Source organism: Myxocyprinus asiaticus, chromosome 29 (assembly GCF_019703515.2).
Source record: "Myxocyprinus asiaticus isolate MX2 ecotype Aquarium Trade chromosome 29, UBuf_Myxa_2, whole genome shotgun sequence".
Taxonomy (NCBI): domain Eukaryota; kingdom Metazoa; phylum Chordata; class Actinopteri; order Cypriniformes; family Catostomidae; genus Myxocyprinus; species Myxocyprinus asiaticus.
The window spans coordinates 26,180,677-26,200,467 of NC_059372.1; the positions used below are offsets into that span (position 1 = coordinate 26,180,677).

Genomic DNA, 19,791 nt, shown 5'->3' on the forward strand with positions numbered 1-19,791 from the left:
TTTTTTTTTTTTTAAAGGACGAGCTGTTCAGCATGTCTCGTCCCCAATTCCTGTTTCGCTGGAAATATGTCAAAACACCAAATAGAACTGCCCTCATCAAGGCACTTCACCATGAGCTTAACAGTTATTTTTTTGTGTGCCTGTTTTATCATCCTCCAGGCAGAAATCCTAAGTCAGATCACTTAGAAAAGTAATAGCACACCACTCCTTAACAATGCACATGATTAATGGTGTCAGTTATGTCTCTCAAGTTACTTTGCCATAGGATTAGGGGTGTGTTCATATCATTAACCCTAAATATGAGCGTAGTTTTAGTGATGTTTGCCTTATCAAGCACTCACTGTGTTTTCCCTTGCGTTTCCAGTGAGGGGAGTGTAGGACACATGGTAATGCTGCACATGGGCATTAGGGTGAATCCAGCAGACCAACAAACTAACTGCTGTCTCCTCTGAGATAGATAAACTGCTGGGACCACCTCCTGATACTAAAACAACACAATAAACAAACGAAAGCTAGTCATGTGTTTTAATGCTTCAAAAGTTATATCTGAGGATATTTCTACGTGTGTAAGTGTGTATACTCACAGGTGCTGTATCGTATTGCCACAGCATCACTCTGAGCCCCATCGGCATATAGTGCTGACAGTGAGATCTGATATTCTTTATCTTCCTCAACCCCCTCCAAGATGGCCCCCTCACCCTCCCCATCAACTTTCAACTGGAATACATCCACAAATTACCTCTCAACTGATCATTTTTTATTTTTTTTTATTTCGTACAGGGTTTAAATACAGGTGCATCTCAATAAATTAGAATGCCGTGGAAAAGTTCATTTATTTCAGTAATTCAACTCAAATTGTGAAACTTGTGTATTAAATAAATTCAGTGCACACAGACTGAAGTAGTTTAAGTCTTTGGTTCTTTTAATTGTGATGATTTTGGCTCACATTTAACAAAAACCCACCAATTCACTATCTCAACAAATTAGAATACATCATAAGATGTAAAAAATTTTTAGTGAATTGTTGGCCTTCTGGAAAGTATGTTCATTTACTGTATATGTACTCAATACTTGGTAGGGGCTCCTTTTGCTTTAATTACTGCCTCAATTCGGCGTGGCATGGAGGTGATCAGTTTGTGGCACTGCTGAGGTGGTATGGAAGCCCAGGTTTCTTTGACAGTGGCCTTAAGCTCATCTGCATTTTTTGGTCTCTTGTTTCTCATTTTCCTCTTGACAATACCCCATAGATTCTCTATGGGGTTCAGGTCTGGTGAGTTTGCTGGCCAGTCAAGCACACCAACACCATGGTCATTTAACCAACTTTTGGTGCTTTTGGCAGTGTGGGCAGGTGCCAAATCCTGCTGGAAAATGAAATCAGCATCTTTAAAAAGCTGGTCAGCAGAAGGAAGCATGAAGTGCTCAAATTTCTTGGTAAGTGGGTGCAGTGACTTTGGTTTTCAAAAAACACAATGGACCAACACCAGCAGATGACATTGCACCCCAAATCATCACAGACTGTGGAAACTTAACACTGGACTTCAAGCAACTTGGGCTATGAGCTTCTCCACCCTTCCTCCAGACTCTAGGACCTTGGTTTCCAAATGAAATACAAAACTTGCTCTCATCTGAAAAGAGGACTTTGGACCACTGGGCAACAGTCCAGTTCTTCTTCTCCTTAGCCCAGGTAAGACGCCTCTGACGTTGTCTGTGGTTCAGGAGTGGCTTAACAAGAGGAATACGACAACTGTAGCCAAATTCCTTGACACGTCTGTGGGTGGTGGCTCTTGATGCCTTGACCCCAGCCTCAGTCCATTCCTTGTGAAGTTCACCCAAATTCTTGAATCGATTTTGCTTGACAATCCTCATAAGGCTGCGGTTCTCTCGGTTGGTTGTGCATCTTTTTCTTCCACACTTTTTCCTTCCACTCAACTTTCTGTTAACATGCTTGGATACAGCACTCTGTGAACAGCCTCCTTGTGAAGGGTGTCAATGATTATCTTCTGGACAACTGTCAGATCAGCAGTCTTCCCCATAATTACGTAGCGTACTGAACCAAACTGAGAGACCATTTTGAAGGCTCAGGAAACCTTTGCAGGTGTTTTGAGTTGATTAGCTGATTGGCATGTCACCATATTCTAATTTGTTGAGACAGTGAATTGGTGGGTTTTTGTTAAATGTGAGCCAAAATCATCACAATTAAAAGAACCAAAGACTTAAACTACTTCAGTCTGTGTGCATTTGATTTATTTAATACACGAGTTTCACAATTTGAGTTGAATTACTGAAATAAATGAACTTTTCCACGACATTCTAATTTATTGAGATGCACCTGTACATTTTGACCAGAAATGTTCAATTATTTTTCTAAATGTATGTGATTATTGGATGAGGATTTGTAGAAATCATTTCAAAAATATTGCTCGACACAAAGCAAACTGAGCAAAAAAAAAAAGAAAAAAAAAAAAGAAAAAAAAAGAAAAGTATATTCACTACAGAAATTTCTGAGTTTCCTATGATATTTTAATATTTTATTCGTTAGCGTAAATCTTCCAAGGCAGGAAAACTGTGGTTAATTATTTTCTTAAATCCATTAAAAAATGTCCACGTTTTCCACACTATAAAAATTAAAAGATACTTGAGGCACCATTAGGGTTCCTCAGTTGTCACACTGGAAAAACTTTCTGCAGTCACTCTAGACTGTCAACGGTTCCTTCTGTAACCGCATTATAAGGAATAGACTTTGAGGCTCCTTGAGAACATAAATAGGATATCTGAGGCTTTGAAGGTTGTCTGGAGGATCTCCAGAGGGTTCAGCTTAGGTGTGGCAGCTGAGGTACCCCAAATGGTGCCTAGAGTATCTTTTAATTTTTACAATGCATGAACGTGGAAACCCTGTTCATAATGACATTAATCACACATTCATGTGGCCATCCATTCTATTTCTGACAGATCTGATAGCATAGAAGCAATGTATAAAGTGCTGAGAGCTGGAGCTGACCTGCCTGAGATCTCCTCCACTAAGGGAGATCCATTTGATGAGATAAGAGACCACGTCATCTGCTGCGGCTTCCCATCGTACTGTTATGTCACTGCCAGAGAAGTTAGTTACTCTCAGGTCTGAGGGAGCAGGTACCTTCACTGAGAGATAGATTGGATGGATGGATGGATGGATGGGTGGGTGGATTTGTGGATGGTTGAGTGGGTGGATAGATGGGTGGATGGGTGGGTGTATGGAGGGAGGGGTGGATGAATGGAGGGATGGGTGGATGAATGGATGGATGAATAGGTGGATGGATGAATGGATGTATTGAGGTGGAGGAATGGATGAAGAAACAAAAATTTGAATGAGCAAAAATCCTCAAATTTTGCATTAGTTTGTCAAAAATTTGTCACAAAAAGATATGTATGTAACTTACAGGTAGTGACATTGGCTGTAACAGGAGTGGACAGGCCTTTGTCGTAGAGTGACAGCACTGACACCAGATATCTAGAGAGTGATGACAGATTCTGCAGTAACACTGTGTTCACACCTTTGACTTCAACCTGAGAAGCAGGGAAAGAAAGAGTGTGACATACAGTAGCAAGATGTACTTTTATTACCAACGTGAGACAAGAAAGCAAGGGCTGTCTGCATAACTACAAGCTGTTCAAGCAGAACATCGAGAATATAAAAAAGGGAGAGATGTCCTGGATCTGCTCACCTTCTTGACATCACTGCCATGATTGGTGCTGTAGATGATGCGGTGGGTGGGAACATCGACAGCTCCAGGGACCCACGTGACCCTCAGAGTGCTGTGGCTGACCATAGGAAACTGTAAACTGAGAGGAGATGGCAATGGGACTGAAAGAGAGAAGATGAGAGGGAATGAGCAAAGGATATAGAGGTAGACGGATACGGTTTTATTTGTTGTGGTGCCGGACTAAATTTGAGTCGTCTAATTTTTTAAATGATGCATTTGAAACATAGTTCTTAGTTTCCTGTAGTGTTGGAAAGTCTGACACATTTCAGTTTTTGCAAACTGTTTGTTTCAGTTAATCAGTTCAAAAAATTATTGAGTGATTCTTTTACAGTTACGTCATTCACAGGAGTGTTCAAAGAGTATGTGTCTGAAGCAAAGACAGTCAGTGTTAGAATAGCAGTGAACAGCACATCATTTACAGATGGTTGTTTAAATAGTTTCATTTTCCAGTAATATCGTTTTCGTAAAATTTTCATTTTATAATTAACTTTGAGCAACTAGGATGTTAATGTAGTTAACTGAATGTTAATTTTAACATGAGAAGCAGCCATCTAGGTTTTGATATTTACTAGAGCTGTCAAATTAATGCTGTCAAAAATTAAAAAGTTTAATGAGTTAATGTTTCTTAATTGTGATTAACACATTTAATGTTAATACAGAATAAACCAGCATAAACTCTGGTTGGAAGGGCGGAACCTTTGTAATGTGTTGATGTTTCCACAAACACACACAGTGTCAGTGATAAAGTGATGGGGAAAGGATCTCTTAACTCTATTTGATGTACAAAACAAGCCTAGATGGAACACAGAATGAAAAGTTTTTGTCTGCTAGCGATTTTCATGTGGAGTTCAAATTGGTGCTTGATGCTGGTGTTGATGTTCTGACACGGATCATGAATGTGGCTTCATGATTGCTGTAACAAAGCGGATAGCCACAGTCTACCATCAGATTAATATTGTGGAGGATGAGAGTTTAAGAGATTTAATGACCATTGCAATGAATATGCAACCTATGTGGGGACTAGTTCTTTTAATTAGTCAAACTCCCACTTAGACTTTGGGAAATGTTTAATGTTACTTGAATTGGTGATATTTCAGTACATTTCTATCTTTATACTGTAGAAGGCTTTGTTTTGAAAATGTAAATAAAGCATTATATTGTTACATATTGCTTTGTTTTTTTTCCTAAGAAGGAAATAAATGCATTTTGAGTCAAATTTCAGCACTTTCAAAATTTGCAATTAATCATGAAGAATTATACGATTAATTGTGATTAAGAAATTTAATCGACTGATAGCAGTCATAGTACCTACATTAAGTGGGAGCATATGGGAAGAAAATCATTAGAACTGGCCGTTCACACAAAACACATTCCTGCGTTCAGCTGCGCTATTTTTTCATTGTTGCTCAATGTACACTTGCATTAGACAAATGTCTTTGACCAATACCAAGTTTCTCATTGTTTTTCTTTCAGTGTCTCATGCCATGAGATGCTGTGTAAATTTAAAAGATGCATCTTTTTGCTGTGTTGCATCTTCCTATTTTTTAAAGTAAGAACATGTTCTGTGTGAACGGCCCATAAGTAGGGAGAGTGTTGACATAGTAAAATTCTGTGGGAGCGGCATGGAAAAGTCAGCCCTGTACAGACATCTATATAAAGGCAGATACAGTATGTTTCTGTGTGAGTGTTGATAATAAATGAGTATTTACAGGTGGTGCCGATAGCTGTGACTGGATCACTTGGGTCCTCGTCATAAAGAGCATAAAGAGTGACTGAATAATCTGTGGATGGCATCAGATCCACCAACTCCACATCTGTCTGAGCAGGTCCGAACTTTACCTGCCACAAAAAACACAGGAAAAGTGTCAAACCATTGTGATTAGAGACAGCGCACTTAGCCACATGGGACATCACAATAATCCAAACTGACCTCTCTGGCATCATCAGGCTCTCCATCAGTGAGTGCTGAGTACAAGGCCATGTACTGCGTGGCTCCTGCAGCTGGCTGCCAGCTCACCTGCAAACTACTGGGGGAGGAGGCAGTGACCTTCAGAGCCTCAGGCATGGCCAGTGGCACTTCAGAGAGGAGAGGACAGGTTTTTTGTGAGATATATATATATATATATATATATATATATATATATATATATATATATATATATATATATATATATGATTTATATTCATGAATTTCAGTGCTGAGACTCACATGTAGTGAAGGTGCCTCTAAGAGCAGAGCCCACATTGTTCTCATAGACAGGGAAGATGGATATATGATATTGTGTCTGTGAGGACAGTCCTGTCAGCAGTGTCATGGAGTCTGTTCCATTCACCACCACCTGAGAGCAAAAATGAAATAACACACCATCAGTTTATTCATTTAAACAGAACATAAAGAATGATTTATAGTTTATAAGGACTTAGAATGTATTGCTTTAGACCACCTTTGTGTCCTTTTTTTAACCCCCACTGACCCAACTTACTTATATTGCATGGACATAAACACCTCATACCTCCCTCAGAATATCTTTGTTTGTGTTACAAAGAAGAAAGAAAGTCATACGAGTTTGAGACGGCATGAGGGTGAGTAAATGATGAATTTTAATTTCTGGATGAACTATTCCTTTAAGCATATTAGAGACACTTGCCTAGTCAAAGTATTACCAATTTAAGCAGAGAAAGTGTCCTGAAAGTGTTGTGTAGATGGCAGCAACAATCAGCCAAGCTGATTTCTCATTCCCTGTGCTTTTACATTTACATTCCACAGTGACATACTATAAACCACAGACATCTCAAACCTCACTCAAGCAATTAGAGCTTTAGACATCTTTACAAGACAACAGCCTTCAGGTGTGTACCAATGCATGGCAGATACCAACTCCTAGATATGTAGAAACATTTTTAGTGTCTAAGGGAGCACTACAAACTTGGCTCACCTCCTTCAGACTCTGTTCTTCTGCGGTGTGGTACACCACTCTGTACTGCTGGGGAGCTCTGCTGGGGGTGGTCCAATGCAGATGCACCTCTCTCGAACTTAGTCCTACGTACTGCAGATCAGTTGGGCTTGGATAGGACAGAACTGGGTCCTGAGTGGGATGTTCCATTCCTTCTCCACAAAAGACACACACACACACACACGTTTTTGTTAAAATGTGAGTAAACAGTGATATTGCGTGGGAATGTGTTGAATCACCAGTTAATGTGTGTGTGATCGACATACTCTTCGCTTTAATACGGTCTTCAATCTTGCCACAGACGATACGAGCTAGTCTTCCCACCAGTTTACTGAGCAGAGGAAAATCATTCACATTATACACATTTAGCTCCAGAGGCTCAGACGCCACCTGCCTCAACTCTGCCTCATCTGCATTTTTCACACCTAGTGTGGTTGGAAAGAGATAAAAAAGATATAACATATGTTATAACTATAGCAAAGGTCATTTTAATTACAACAGAGAACAGGCAATGGCATATGTTCCCTTACGACTCAGTACACTTGACATTGCGTCACTAAGCTGATGCATATGGGAGTGTCCTTCTACATGACCTAGTTGAAACCTCTCTACAATAATGGCAATTCTAATATTGGCTATGGTGTTTAAGCCCCGCCCTTTTAGGTATGAAACTGTCTGCTATAAATTCCTCAGAAATTTCTTCTTTCATGACAGCGATTCATCTCTCATCTTGAACCCCTCTACAACTTCGCCGTTGACATACACGAGTCAGCAGGTGGGATATTCACGGCAACGAGAAGACTCTCCGCTCCCCTGCAGTGTTCTGGCGAACATTTACTCCACCTTTGACGCATCACTGGTGAACGGACCGCTTCAGCTTCCTGATTCCTTGCAGCACTTTGGCACATATTTTGTATCCTTATATATAAGGTTTTGTATCAATAATATAATCCTTATTGTGTTATTGTGTATATGTATGTGTATATATACTGTGTGTGTGTATATATATATATATATATATATATATATATATATATATATATATATATATATATATATATATATATATATATACACACACACACACACTACTGGTCAAAAGTTTTGAAACACTCATTCTTTATTATAATTTATTTATTTATTTATTTTTTTCACATTTTAGAATAAGAGTAAAGTCATGAAACTATGGAATAACATAAATGGAACTATGGGAATTATGTTGTGACTAAACAAAATCCAAAATAACTCAAAACTGTGTTATATTTTAGCATCTTCAAAGAACTCACCCTTTGCCTAGAATTTTCAGAAATGTGTTCTTGACATTTTCTCAACCAACTTCTTGAGGTATCACTCTGGGATGCTTTTTAAACAGTATTGAAGGAGTTCAATATCTATGTTGGGCACTTATTGGCTGTTTTTCTTTATTATTTGGTCTGTCATCAATTTCAAAAACTTTTTTTTTTAAATAAAATTTTAGATTTATAATGAAATAAATTAATATGGTGGCACAATTATATTTTTGTCTACAAAACTAATTTCAAACATTTAAGCATACGCCTTCAGATCAATAGATTTTTAAGATCATGAGAAACATTTCGGTCAAGTGTTTCAAAACTTTTGACCGGTAATGTATATATACAGTTGTGCTCAAAAGTTTGCATACCCTTGGAGAACTGGTAATATATGTACCATTTTTAAAGAAAACATGAGTGAGCAGGCAAAACACATTCCTTTTATTTCTTATGGGATTCATATTCAACTGTAGGTTATAATAGAATGGCACAATCATAAAACAAAACATGGCAACAAAGAAAAAAATGAAATGACCCGTTCAAAAGTCTGCATACCCTTAGTTCTTAATACTGTGTATTGCCCCCTTTAGCATCAATGACAGCGTGCAGTCTTTTGTAATAGTTGTCTATGAGGCCCCAAATTTTTGCAGGTGGTGATGCCTCCAGGTCATACAAAGTCTTTGGTCATCTTGCATGAACCGCACGTTTGAGATCTCCCCAGAGTGGCTCGATGATATTACGGTCAGGAGACTGTGATGGCCACTCCAGAACCTTCACCTTTTTCTGCTGTAACCACTGGAGGGTCAACTTGGCCTTGTGCTTAAGGTCATTGTCATGCTGGAAAGTCCAAAAGCTGCACATGGGGCGCTCTCATGCAGAAGAATGCAAATTGTCTGCCAGTATTTTCTGATAACATGTTGCATTCATCTTGCCATCAATTTTCACAAGATTCCCCATGCCTTTAGAGCTCACACACCTCCAAAACTTCAGTGAGCCACCACCATGCTTCACAGTGGGGATGGTATTCTTTTCACTATAGGCCTTGTTGACCCCTCTCCAAACATAGCGCTTGTGACCATAAAGCTCTATTTTGGTCTCGTCACTCCAAATTACAGTGTGCCAGAAGCTGTGAGGCGTGTCAAGGTGTTGTCGGGCATATTGTAACCAGGCTTTTTTGTGGCATTAGCGCAGTAAAGGCTTCTTTCTGGCAACTCGACCATGCAGCTCATTTTTGTTCAAGTATCGTTGTATTGTGCTCCTTGAAACAACCACACCGTCTTTTTCCAGAGCAGCCTGTATTTCTCCTGAGGTTACCTGTGGGTTATTCTTTGTATCCCGAACAATTCTTCTGGCAGTTGTGACTGAAATCTTTCGTGGTCTACCTGACCTTGGTTTGGTATCAAGAAATCCCCGAATTTTCCACTTCTTAATAAGTGATTGAATAGTACTGACTGGCATTTTCAAGGCTTTGGATATATTTTTATATCCTTTTCCATCTTTATCAAGTTCCATTACCTTGTTACGCGGGTCTTTTGACAGTTCTTTTCTGCTCCCCATGGCTCAGTATCTAGCCTGCTCAGTGCACCCACGTGAGAGTTAACAAACTCATTGACTATTTATACACAGACACTAATTGCAATTTAAAAACCACAGGTGTGGGAAATTAACCTTTAATTGCCATTTAAACCTGTGTGTGTCACCTTGTGTGTCTGTAACAAGGCCAAACATTCAAGGGTATGTAAATTTTTGATTAGGGCCATTTGGGTGATTTCTGTTATCATTATGATTTAAAAAGGAGCCAAACAACTATGTGATAATAAATGGCTTCATATGATCACTATCCTTAAATAAAAGACAGTTTTTTGGCATAATCAGTCATATTTTCAATATCAATGCCAAAATTTCACAACTTCTGCCAGGGTATGCAAATTTTGAGCACAACTGTATATAAAACTAAAAGAGCCGCTTATGTGTTCGCGTATTTTTAAAGATGTCGTTCTGTAAGTGTTTTCTTATGCGAGGGACACATCCCGCCGTCAGATCAGCATGAGAGATGCATTCACTGTCTGAGCTGTGCCCAAGCAGAGACAGCTCTTATAGAGACAGACTGCCCTCATTGTGAGGGCATGAGTCTCAAGACACTTCGCTCATGAATCGCCCTCGTCCTAAGGGATGGTTCAGCCTCATGCGGCCAACCACCCTCCTCTTCTGTGACTACCGAGGGATCACACGAGGAGGCACGGCAGGGCCGCGAGGTCGAGCAGGATGAATTTGTGGTGGACCTCGTGCTGACACATGCCCCACGAGCCCCTCAATCTCCATGTACTGCATCTATGCCGATACAGTGTGTGCGTGACGAGCTTCAGCCCTCTGTAGGAGCGCGCTGCCTCGTCATGTTCGCCGGTTCTGATGCTGGGGATGATGATGTTTTGACTCTCGCTGCATCTGACGAGTGGTCATTAGATGATGTTTCCCCCAGCGAGGGCGAGGTGCGTGCATGCGCCACTGAAAAGGAAATACTCTGAGTCCTTTCAAGGGCGGTCGAAGAGCTTGGTCTCGAGTAATCTCCAGAGAAACCTGAAAAACCACGCCTTGATGAATGGTTCGGGTAGTCCAGACGCCATCAAGCAACCACGTTCTGCAGATCTGCCCCGCTTTTTCCGGAAGTTCATAACGAACTGACAAAATCCTGGAGCTGCTGGTAAAGCCACGCAAGCCGTGGCCCAAACGAAGGCATCCGCCTCAGCGCAAGCACCGTGCTGACGGGAAACCCCCATCGTGCAGCAAAAGCACTCCTGACAATGCTGTTCCCCTCTTCCCCACTGCTGTTTGTCAGGAAAGGAATATTGTTGTTCAAAATGTTGTTCAATATGTTGTTTTATGTGTCTCACATTAATCACATGCAATAAAGTTTGCACATTATGCACAACTGGTTCCCAGTGGTGAGCGGTGCATTATATCAGGTATGAACATACAAAGACTGCAAAAAAAGTACAGCGCTCGCAAGAGACGCTCACACTTTTTCAGTAAAGAGCTTTCCCACTTCAAAGCACACACATTTTGCACAACTGCTTCCCAGTGGTGAGCTGCACATTATATATTGTAATGAACATACAAAGATTGCAAAAAAGAGTACAGCGCTTGTTGCACATGCAGGAGACGCTCACGCTTTTTTAATAAAGAGCTTTCCCACTTCAAAGCCCACACATTATACACAACCGCTTCCCAGTGGTGAGCGGTGCATTATATCATGTTATGAACATACTAAATTGTCCTCTGTCCAGTTACGTGGACATGTGGTAAGCTCTTACTGACATTCCGACTGGGTGCTAAAAACGATCGAACATGGTTATACGATACAATTTGCAAGTCGGCCGTCCCGTTTCGGGCTTCGGCCCATTCATTTTCTGAGATGCTTGAATCGCGCACTCTCGACGGCCATTCAAAATGTTAACTCAGAAACAGATCTTATCGCACATCTGTCCTCTGGACTGATTGATTATTACTAGCCAATCAGAGGCATACGTGGGAACCACATGCTTTTATAGCGGACAGCTTCGTGCCTAATTGGGCGTGGCTCAAACACCATAGCCAATATTAGAATTGGTGTTATTATAGAGAGGTTTCAACTAGGTTGTGCAGAAGGACACTCCCATATGCGTCAGCTGTCTCGTTCCCCTCGTCTCAGGGAACCGAGGTTACGTACGTAACCGAGACGTTTTCATCACTAGCAAAAAGCATTAATCCCTACAAAGCATCTCGGGATGTGATCCAATATTCTTTTATTAACTGCACATCTGTTAACACAGGGGTTTTCAAACTGGGTTCTGAAGACCCCCAGGGGGCCACAATTAAAATTCAACGTTGTAAGGCATCTCTAAAACTGCTTTATAATGATACAATAAGGTTGTATTCAGTAACATTAGTTAACTACATTGGTTAACATGAATTAGCAATACTTAAACAGCATTTTTTAATCTTGTTTAATGTTAATTTCTGCAAATACTTATACATTTGTAAAACTAAAAGTTGTATATGTTAACATTAGTTAATGCATAATGAACTAACAATGAACAATTGTTTTTTTTATAAATTAACATTTACCAAGATGAATAAATGCTGTTAAAAAAATATAGTAATACTTTACAATAAGGTTCCATTCCTTTACATTAGTAAATGCATTATATATCATGAAATAACAATGAACAATATATTTTTTACAGCATTTTTATGCTGTAATTATTATTATTAATCTCAAGTGCATTAACTTATGTTAACATATACATGTTTAAATTTGTATGACTTTGAAAATGTATTACTATATGTTGAGATTAACATTAAGCAAGATTAATAAATGCTGTAAAAGTATTGCTCATTGAAAGTTCATGTTAACTACTGTCAACAAATAGAACCTTATTGTAAAGTGTTACTGATATTTATTGAAATTAACGCAACAAAAATACACTTGGATTGAATTGAAAATGTTTTTATTTTTATTTTTATTTTTTTATTTTTTTTAGGTTTATACATCTAATACTACTCTATTAGTGGGTAGAAAAAAGATACACTGTAAATTAAAGGTAATGTAAATATTTTCCAGATAATATTTTAATTTAATTTGTTAATTTGGCTATAGCACAATGACAATATACAGTTATACAATATACAGTTTTTTTTTTTAATCCCTTTGGTACTATTTTCACATGCAAGTGGTACATTTTCAAAACTCTTAGTACAAAACACCAAACTGATCACACTTGTAACAAAGCTAGTCATTCTTTCAAAACCTGCTAACATGCTTATATAATCACTGTTTCAGAACACAAGATTATTGTGACGTGTAATGAGAACGTTTACAACAGAAGGATCTTCTTTCTATTTAGTCATTTTATCAATTTGTTCATTCTGTAGCAAACAATGCAAGACACATGCTTCAAATTAACCTTAAAGATGTTAAATATTTTAAAGTCACATTAGGAAATACACTTACAATGCCTGACCAAACTAACATTACTGTAAATTCATAATACCTGTAATAATAATTGCAGTTGTGTAATGTGTAATCAAAAGATGTGAATAATGAAGATACAGTATGATGCTGGACTCACATTCTCTGTCAATTCTGACAGTACAGAATATGTTGTCAATATGTGATACTGTAAGAATTGTGTAACAAGTACAGTAATGTACACTGTAATGTAATTTACTGTACCGTACTCTTACAGTACAGTATGAATTGATAGTTTAGGAGTGAGTAGTAACATTTACTTTTAGTCATTTAGCAGATGCTTTTATAGTAACCAAAGTGAATTACAAATGAGACTCACACATTTGTCACAGTCCTGTAATTTGCTTTAAAGTAGTTAGGCCTTTGTTTACTAAATCACATAGTGGACAATGATGGGCTCACCAGATCCTGCCCTCCTCCTCCCTCTGATGCCCACCTCTGTGACTGGCTTCCAGTATAAAAATGCATTATTTGGTTCCTGTTCCTTGCAGTCTATACTGCACTTTGTTGACAAATTGCAAATGCTCATACACACAATCTGAATGCATACTGTAAACAATAGTGGTTACGTATGATGTAAATTGGCAATACTGTAACAAATGCATTATGTTTTCCTGTTCTGAACTTGTGATTTACTGTAGATGTTGATATTTTACAAACACATAAAATAGTCAAACCAGTTGAAAATCTATAGATATACCAAATGATTCATTGATTAACCATTATGATCAGTTGGATGAAATTATATTAAAATGTATTAAAACTGAATGACAACAGATGCAAATGAAAAGTTTAATGTTAAAAGCATTATGAGGTACACTCGCGGCCAAAAGTTTGGAATAATGTACAGATTTCGCTGTTTTGGAAGGAAATTGGTATTTTAATTCACCAAAGTGGCATTCAACTGATCACAAAGTATAGTCAGGACATTACTGGTGTGAAAAACAGCACCATCACTATTTGAAAAAAGTCATTTTTGATCAAATCTAGACAGGCCCCATTTTCAGCAGCCATCACTCCAACACCTTATCCTTGAGTAATCATGCTAAACTGCTCATTTGGTGCTAGAAAATCACTTGCCATTATATCAAATACTGCTGAAAGCTATTTGGTTCGTTAAATGAAGCTTAACATTGTCTTTATGTTTGTTTTTGAGTGGCCACAGCATGCAATAGAAAGAAACAGCTTTCTCTAGAAACGCGTCAGTCAATCATTGTTTTGAGGAATGAAGGCTATACAATGCTTGAAATTGCCAAAAAACTTACAGTTTCATACAAAGGTGTACACTACAGTCTTCAAAGACAAAGGACAACTGGCTCTAACAAGGACAGAAAGAGATGTTGAAGGCCAGATGTACAACTAAACAAGAGGCTAAGTACATCAGAGTCTCTAGTTTGAGAAATAGACGCCTCATATGTCCTCAGCTGACAGCTTCATTGAATTCTACCTGCTCAACACCAGTTTCATGTACAACAGTAAAGAGAAGACTCAGGGGTGCAGGCCTTATGGGAAGAATTGCAAAGAAAAAGACACTTTTGAAACAAAAAGAAAAGGTTAGAGTGGGCAAAGAAACACAGACACACACAGAAACACTTAACCCCATTGAGCTTTTGTGGGATCAGTTAGACTGTAAGGCGCGTGAGAAGTGCCCGACAAGACAGCCACATCTTTGGGAAGTGCTACAGGAAGCGTGGGGTGAAATGTCACCTGAGTATCTGGACCAACTGACAGCTAGAATGTCAAGGATCTGCAAAGCTGTCATTGCTGCAATGGAGGATTTTTTTGATGAGAAATCTTTAAGTAGTTTAAGAAGTTCTGAACATTTTTTTCAAATTGTAATAGTCATTTTTCACGTTATTAATGTGCTGGCTATCCATTGTGATCAGTTGAATGCCACTTTGGTGAATAAATGTACCAATTTCTTTCCATAAGAGCAAAATCTGTACATTATTCCAAACTTTTGGCCACCAGTGTATATATAGATGAAACACTTATTTGGTGTGGTGAAAATGTTACTTTGTGATTTTGTGTTTTGTACTTAGTCAATTGACATTATGCTAAAATGTTTGAAAAAACTGCATTTTTGATTATCTGTTGTGATATTAGTACTATTATAGTTATACTATAATAGATATTAGAGTTTTGAAAATTTACCACATACTTGTGAAAATAGTACCAAAGCGAACATCAACAACAAAAAACTGTCTTTAGAATGTCACACTATTTATTACTATTTTTCCCACACAGTGTAAATGGGTCTTTATACATGAACTTATAGCTGCCTTAATATTTTAGAAAGTGGGTCCCTCACAAGGGGATCATCATATTTCAGGGTCTTTGGCATCAAAACATTTGAAAACCGCTGCATTAAAACATCAACTCCTGTATGGGTATGGCATGAATATTGTACACACATGAGAATAAATCCATGAACCAACCATAAATGCATGAACCAATCGGCCCTTTCCCACCCACAGTCCCGGTACTTTTCCTTTAGTAACTTTCTAGATGAGAACTCTTATGAGGAATGGGACACCCGAGGATACTTTTCTCTTTTGCATTCGCATTAACAAAAGTACCTCCGTAGTGATGTCATCTAGTATTTTTCTTCTGACGTTGCATGTGAGATTCAATAGCAACAACAACAAAATCAACAACACTCACGGGGGACACGAGGATCGTATCTACACTTTTGTTAGGGCTGTTTTATACAAATTCTGGCTGCATCCGAAGACATAGGCAGCTACCCTGCTGCCTAATCAGTTAATGGTTTACATATCAGCATTTTTGGATGAATGAAACTCTTAAGGAAATTGGTCTCAGGACAGTTTAAAAAGCACCTTATTTTCATCCTACATCCTTATGCAACCTCTGAATTAAGCATTTTCCCGTTTTCGGACACAGCCTGTGTCTACAGGTTACAGTTTAGGCTGGGTGTGTGGTGCTCCGTGCTACACCCAGAGTGAGAGGAGAGACACCTCGCCTCACTTCCATAGAGCACACGCTGAACTCAGCAGACAACATGTTGAAAATGCATATAAACTTATTTATCAACACAATCTTTTACAATAAAGGCTTTAATAACTCAACATAAATTACTGTACTGAAATACTCACTCATTTACTTAAAAAAGATGTCTTCGTGCAAATTAACCACGCAGAAAAATGCACGCAAATCTTCCCTCATGTAAACTAGATTTCATGACTGTTTGGTCTATAATAGAATTCAATTACCCACTCTCAGTAAACATCTGATTATTTATATCCATCATTCCAGGAAAAGAACCTAACATGGGCTTTAGTACCTGCAGTGGGAAAGGGCCTAATTTTTTCAGATTTATCCAATTTATCCAAATATATTTGGACATCTTTGTCAAACCATACACAACCATTTTACACATGTATATTAATTTATATTAAATTATATCTAACCTAACCCCACCCACCCTACATACAAGTCTTTGGGCACAGGAGTCTCACCAATAGCGATGATCTCCACACCGGAGTTCTTCAACCTGTTGGCTGCAGCAATGGCATCGTCCTGAGATTTGCCATCAGTCAAGAGCAGCAGGAACTGTGGTGTGTTGGGCCGTGCCCCTGCCTCCTCCTTCAGATTGTTCTCAAGAACATGGATGAGAGCCTGACCTGTGATATACAGATCATTAAGTTAAAAATGTAAAGTGCTGATGTTCACAAGTCATCTTCCAATTTATGGACATGTCTTTGTATCAGTTTCATAAGATCATTGTATACCATAAGCTTGGTTGTTATTGTATTGAAGTTGGATAACCTGTATCTGCGCAGCCAAGATGGTTTAGATATTTATATATGATACAAATATTTATTATAAACCGAAAAGTCCAACTCTTGATTCTGATTGGATGAGCCATGTTTGAAGTTGTTGAAAAATGACTATATACGCACAACTGTGACAGTGCATTTTATATTAATGTGCCAAGTTGTTATTTTGCAACCACAAAAAAAAAAAAAAAAAAAAAAAAAAAAGCCTACAGTTAAGCTAATGAACTACTTTTTTTGTTCAGATAATTATTAACTATTATTAATAATACATGTAACTTTCTATTGAACATTAGTAACTTTAATCATATTGTACTCTGCTTCGTGATGTGAAAGAACACCCTTTACCCATGGTTAAATCACTGTAACACACGTCCTTGAGTGCTTGTAATACACGTCCTTATTTAATCCTGATGTAATCATGAATTTTAATGTTGGTGTGTACACATACCCGTGAAGGTGTTGCCTCCCTTGTATCTGAAGTTCCTGATGGCCTCCAGAAGCGGCACTCTAGAGGTGAAGTTATTGAGATTCCACTCTGTGCGTGGGTCTCCACTATACTGAGATAACGCTGACATGATAACAAAACAAACATTATTTATTGATTCTCATCCATGCTGCTAGTAATAACGTACAAAAGTCACACCAAAAAAATACAGTCAACCTTTATTTGAATCAAAATGTCAATATTATTTGCATTCGATATAAATTTCAATGTACTATATATAGCCCAGATATAACATCTCACCTATCTGCACGCCCTCTGGGCCTATGTGAAAGGGAATGACCAGGCCCTCTAAGAAGTCGCGCACCTTTCTAAAGTTGGTGCGGCCGATGCTCCAGGATCCGTCCACTAGAAGGACCAGATCTGCCTGTGCACCAGCGCTGCATTTAAACGGCTTTCGTGTGGATACAGCTGGAGATGGACAAGAATCAAATGGACAGGGGGACAATACTATTGTTTTACTACAGGCTAACATAAGAGTTAAGAGAATATAAATGTTTTAGTGAATATCTTTTAATGTCTTTAAGTCTGTGCAAGAAGGGCTGGCCTGTGGGTTTGTGGGGCCCTTTGCAAGATTGCATTTTCATTCATAATATAACACTTTGCAGGCCCCCTTCTGCATGTTGGGGCCCAAGGCAGCTGCCTGTACTGTCTATAGGACGGGCTGGGTGTGCATGTGTCAGTGCAAGTACAGTTTGTTTTGCTGTAAGCAACTGTGCATGATCAAAGGATTTTTATATCTGCAAACATTTTGCAATCTTCTCTGTACCTATATCAATCTATTTTTACACCCATTTCGAAAGATCCTGTGTGTGTATTTGTGAGAGTTCCTACACTGTGCATTCCAATCTGTGTGTGTGTGTGTGTTTTTATGGGAGAAAGGAGGGAACAAATTTCAGTCCTGAGGCAAAAAAGTGGCTCTGATAACAACCTACACAGTGTCATAAATTCTGTTTTGTATCTAATTCTGTTATTAGCCCCCACATATACAGACACAGGAAACATCAATAAAGCCCATTAACTCTATTAAGCACTGACCGTAACTTGTTCCCTGGCCTGTATGCCAGGTGTCTCTTAGTAAATGTAGATTAAACACAATTAATGTGAGTGCTACAAATGTTCATGTGGTGTAATTCATCTCTCTTCCAAATAAAACCTGTGATGTCTTACTAATACTTTGTTGGCCTGATGATGTGCATTATAAGTGGTGTTACCTGTGACAGGTTGGGTTGGGGAGGTTCTCTTTGGTTTTTCAGTGTTAGGGGGCACATCTTTTACTGGCTTCCCTCTGGTCTCTCCTTGATCATTTTTATCCTCAGTCTTGAAACGGTTCTTGTCTTTTTTCCACTTATTCTCTTTGGTACTTTTATCAACCTTTGGCTCAACCTCAGGTAAATCAGGGGGCTCTATAGTCACAGAGATTACAATTAGAACATTATGATAGATAGATAGATAGACAGACAGACTGACAGACAGACAGACAGACAGATAGATAGATAGACAGATAGACAGATACACAGATAGAAAACTATAAGTAAGCCATTCATAGGTTAATTGTCTTTAAAACTGTAAACACTGTGTCTCTGTGGTGGTATAAAAATTGTGACTTATCCAATGGCGGGAGTCAACCAGTGAGTTGGGTGCCTTACAGAAGATGGGGACGTATTCAGAAGGCTGTTTAAATTTTTTTTAAATATATTTTTGTAATTCTGCTTGGTGGCGCTGAAATTACACACTTTTTAAAGGGATAGTTCACCCAAAAAAAAATAAAAAATTCTCTCACCATTTACTCACCCTCATGCCATCCCAGATATGCATGACTTTCTTGACTTTCTGCTGAACACAAGCAAATATTTTTAGAAGAATATCTCAACTCTGTTTGTCCATAATGCAAGTGAATGGTGACCAGGACTCTGAAGGTCCAAAAAGCATATAAAGGCAGCATAAAAGTAATCCACATGACTCCAGTGGATAAATCCATATCTTCAGAAGCAATATAATAGGTGTGGATGAGAAACATATACATTTTTAAGTCCTTTTTTTACTTAAATTCTCCACCCTGCCCAGTAGGTGGCGATATCCACGAAGAATGTGAATCGCTGAAAACAAAATAAGAAGAATGTGAAAGTGGAGATTTATAGTAAAAAAGGACTTAATTATTGATCTGTTTCTCACCTACAATTATAATATCACTTCTGTAGATATGGGTTTAACCACTGGAGTCGTATGGATTACTTTTATGTGGCCTTTATGTGCTTTTTGGACCTTCAAAGATCTGGTCACCATTTACTGGCATTGAACCTACAGAGCTGAGATATTCTTCTAAATATCATTGTGTTCTGCAGGAGAAAGAAAGCCATATACTTCTGGGATGGCATGAGGGTGAATAAATGATGAGAGAATTTGTTTGGGTGTACTACCCCTTTAAGCTTATGTTTTAGGTTTTAGTTCTGTGTAGTTTTGCGTTTGTCATTGTCAAGACAAACGGTTTGTTT

The 19,791-nt window shown here is 38.5% G+C and overlaps 1 protein-coding gene across 1 annotated transcript in view; it reads right to left on the reverse strand.

Annotated features, from left to right (window-relative positions):
- The window catches only part of LOC127419710 (collagen alpha-1(XX) chain-like), a 58,200-nt gene that overhangs the window by 20,023 nt on the left and 18,386 nt on the right, over positions 1–19,791 (reverse strand). The window contains exons 6-19 of the mRNA XM_051661358.1: positions 18,511–18,702; positions 17,540–17,707; positions 17,243–17,362; positions 16,474–16,638; positions 6,961–7,119; positions 6,677–6,846; positions 5,950–6,079; positions 5,671–5,816; positions 5,450–5,579; positions 3,702–3,841; positions 3,417–3,543; positions 2,999–3,138; positions 585–717; positions 342–484 (exon numbers count right to left, since the gene is read on the reverse strand). Of these exons, the coding sequence (XP_051517318.1) occupies positions 342–484; positions 585–717; positions 2,999–3,138; positions 3,417–3,543; positions 3,702–3,841; positions 5,450–5,579; positions 5,671–5,816; positions 5,950–6,079; positions 6,677–6,846; positions 6,961–7,119; positions 16,474–16,638; positions 17,243–17,362; positions 17,540–17,707; positions 18,511–18,702 (2,063 nt within the window). The remainder of the gene's footprint in view (positions 1–341; positions 485–584; positions 718–2,998; positions 3,139–3,416; positions 3,544–3,701; positions 3,842–5,449; positions 5,580–5,670; positions 5,817–5,949; positions 6,080–6,676; positions 6,847–6,960; positions 7,120–16,473; positions 16,639–17,242; positions 17,363–17,539; positions 17,708–18,510; positions 18,703–19,791) is intronic.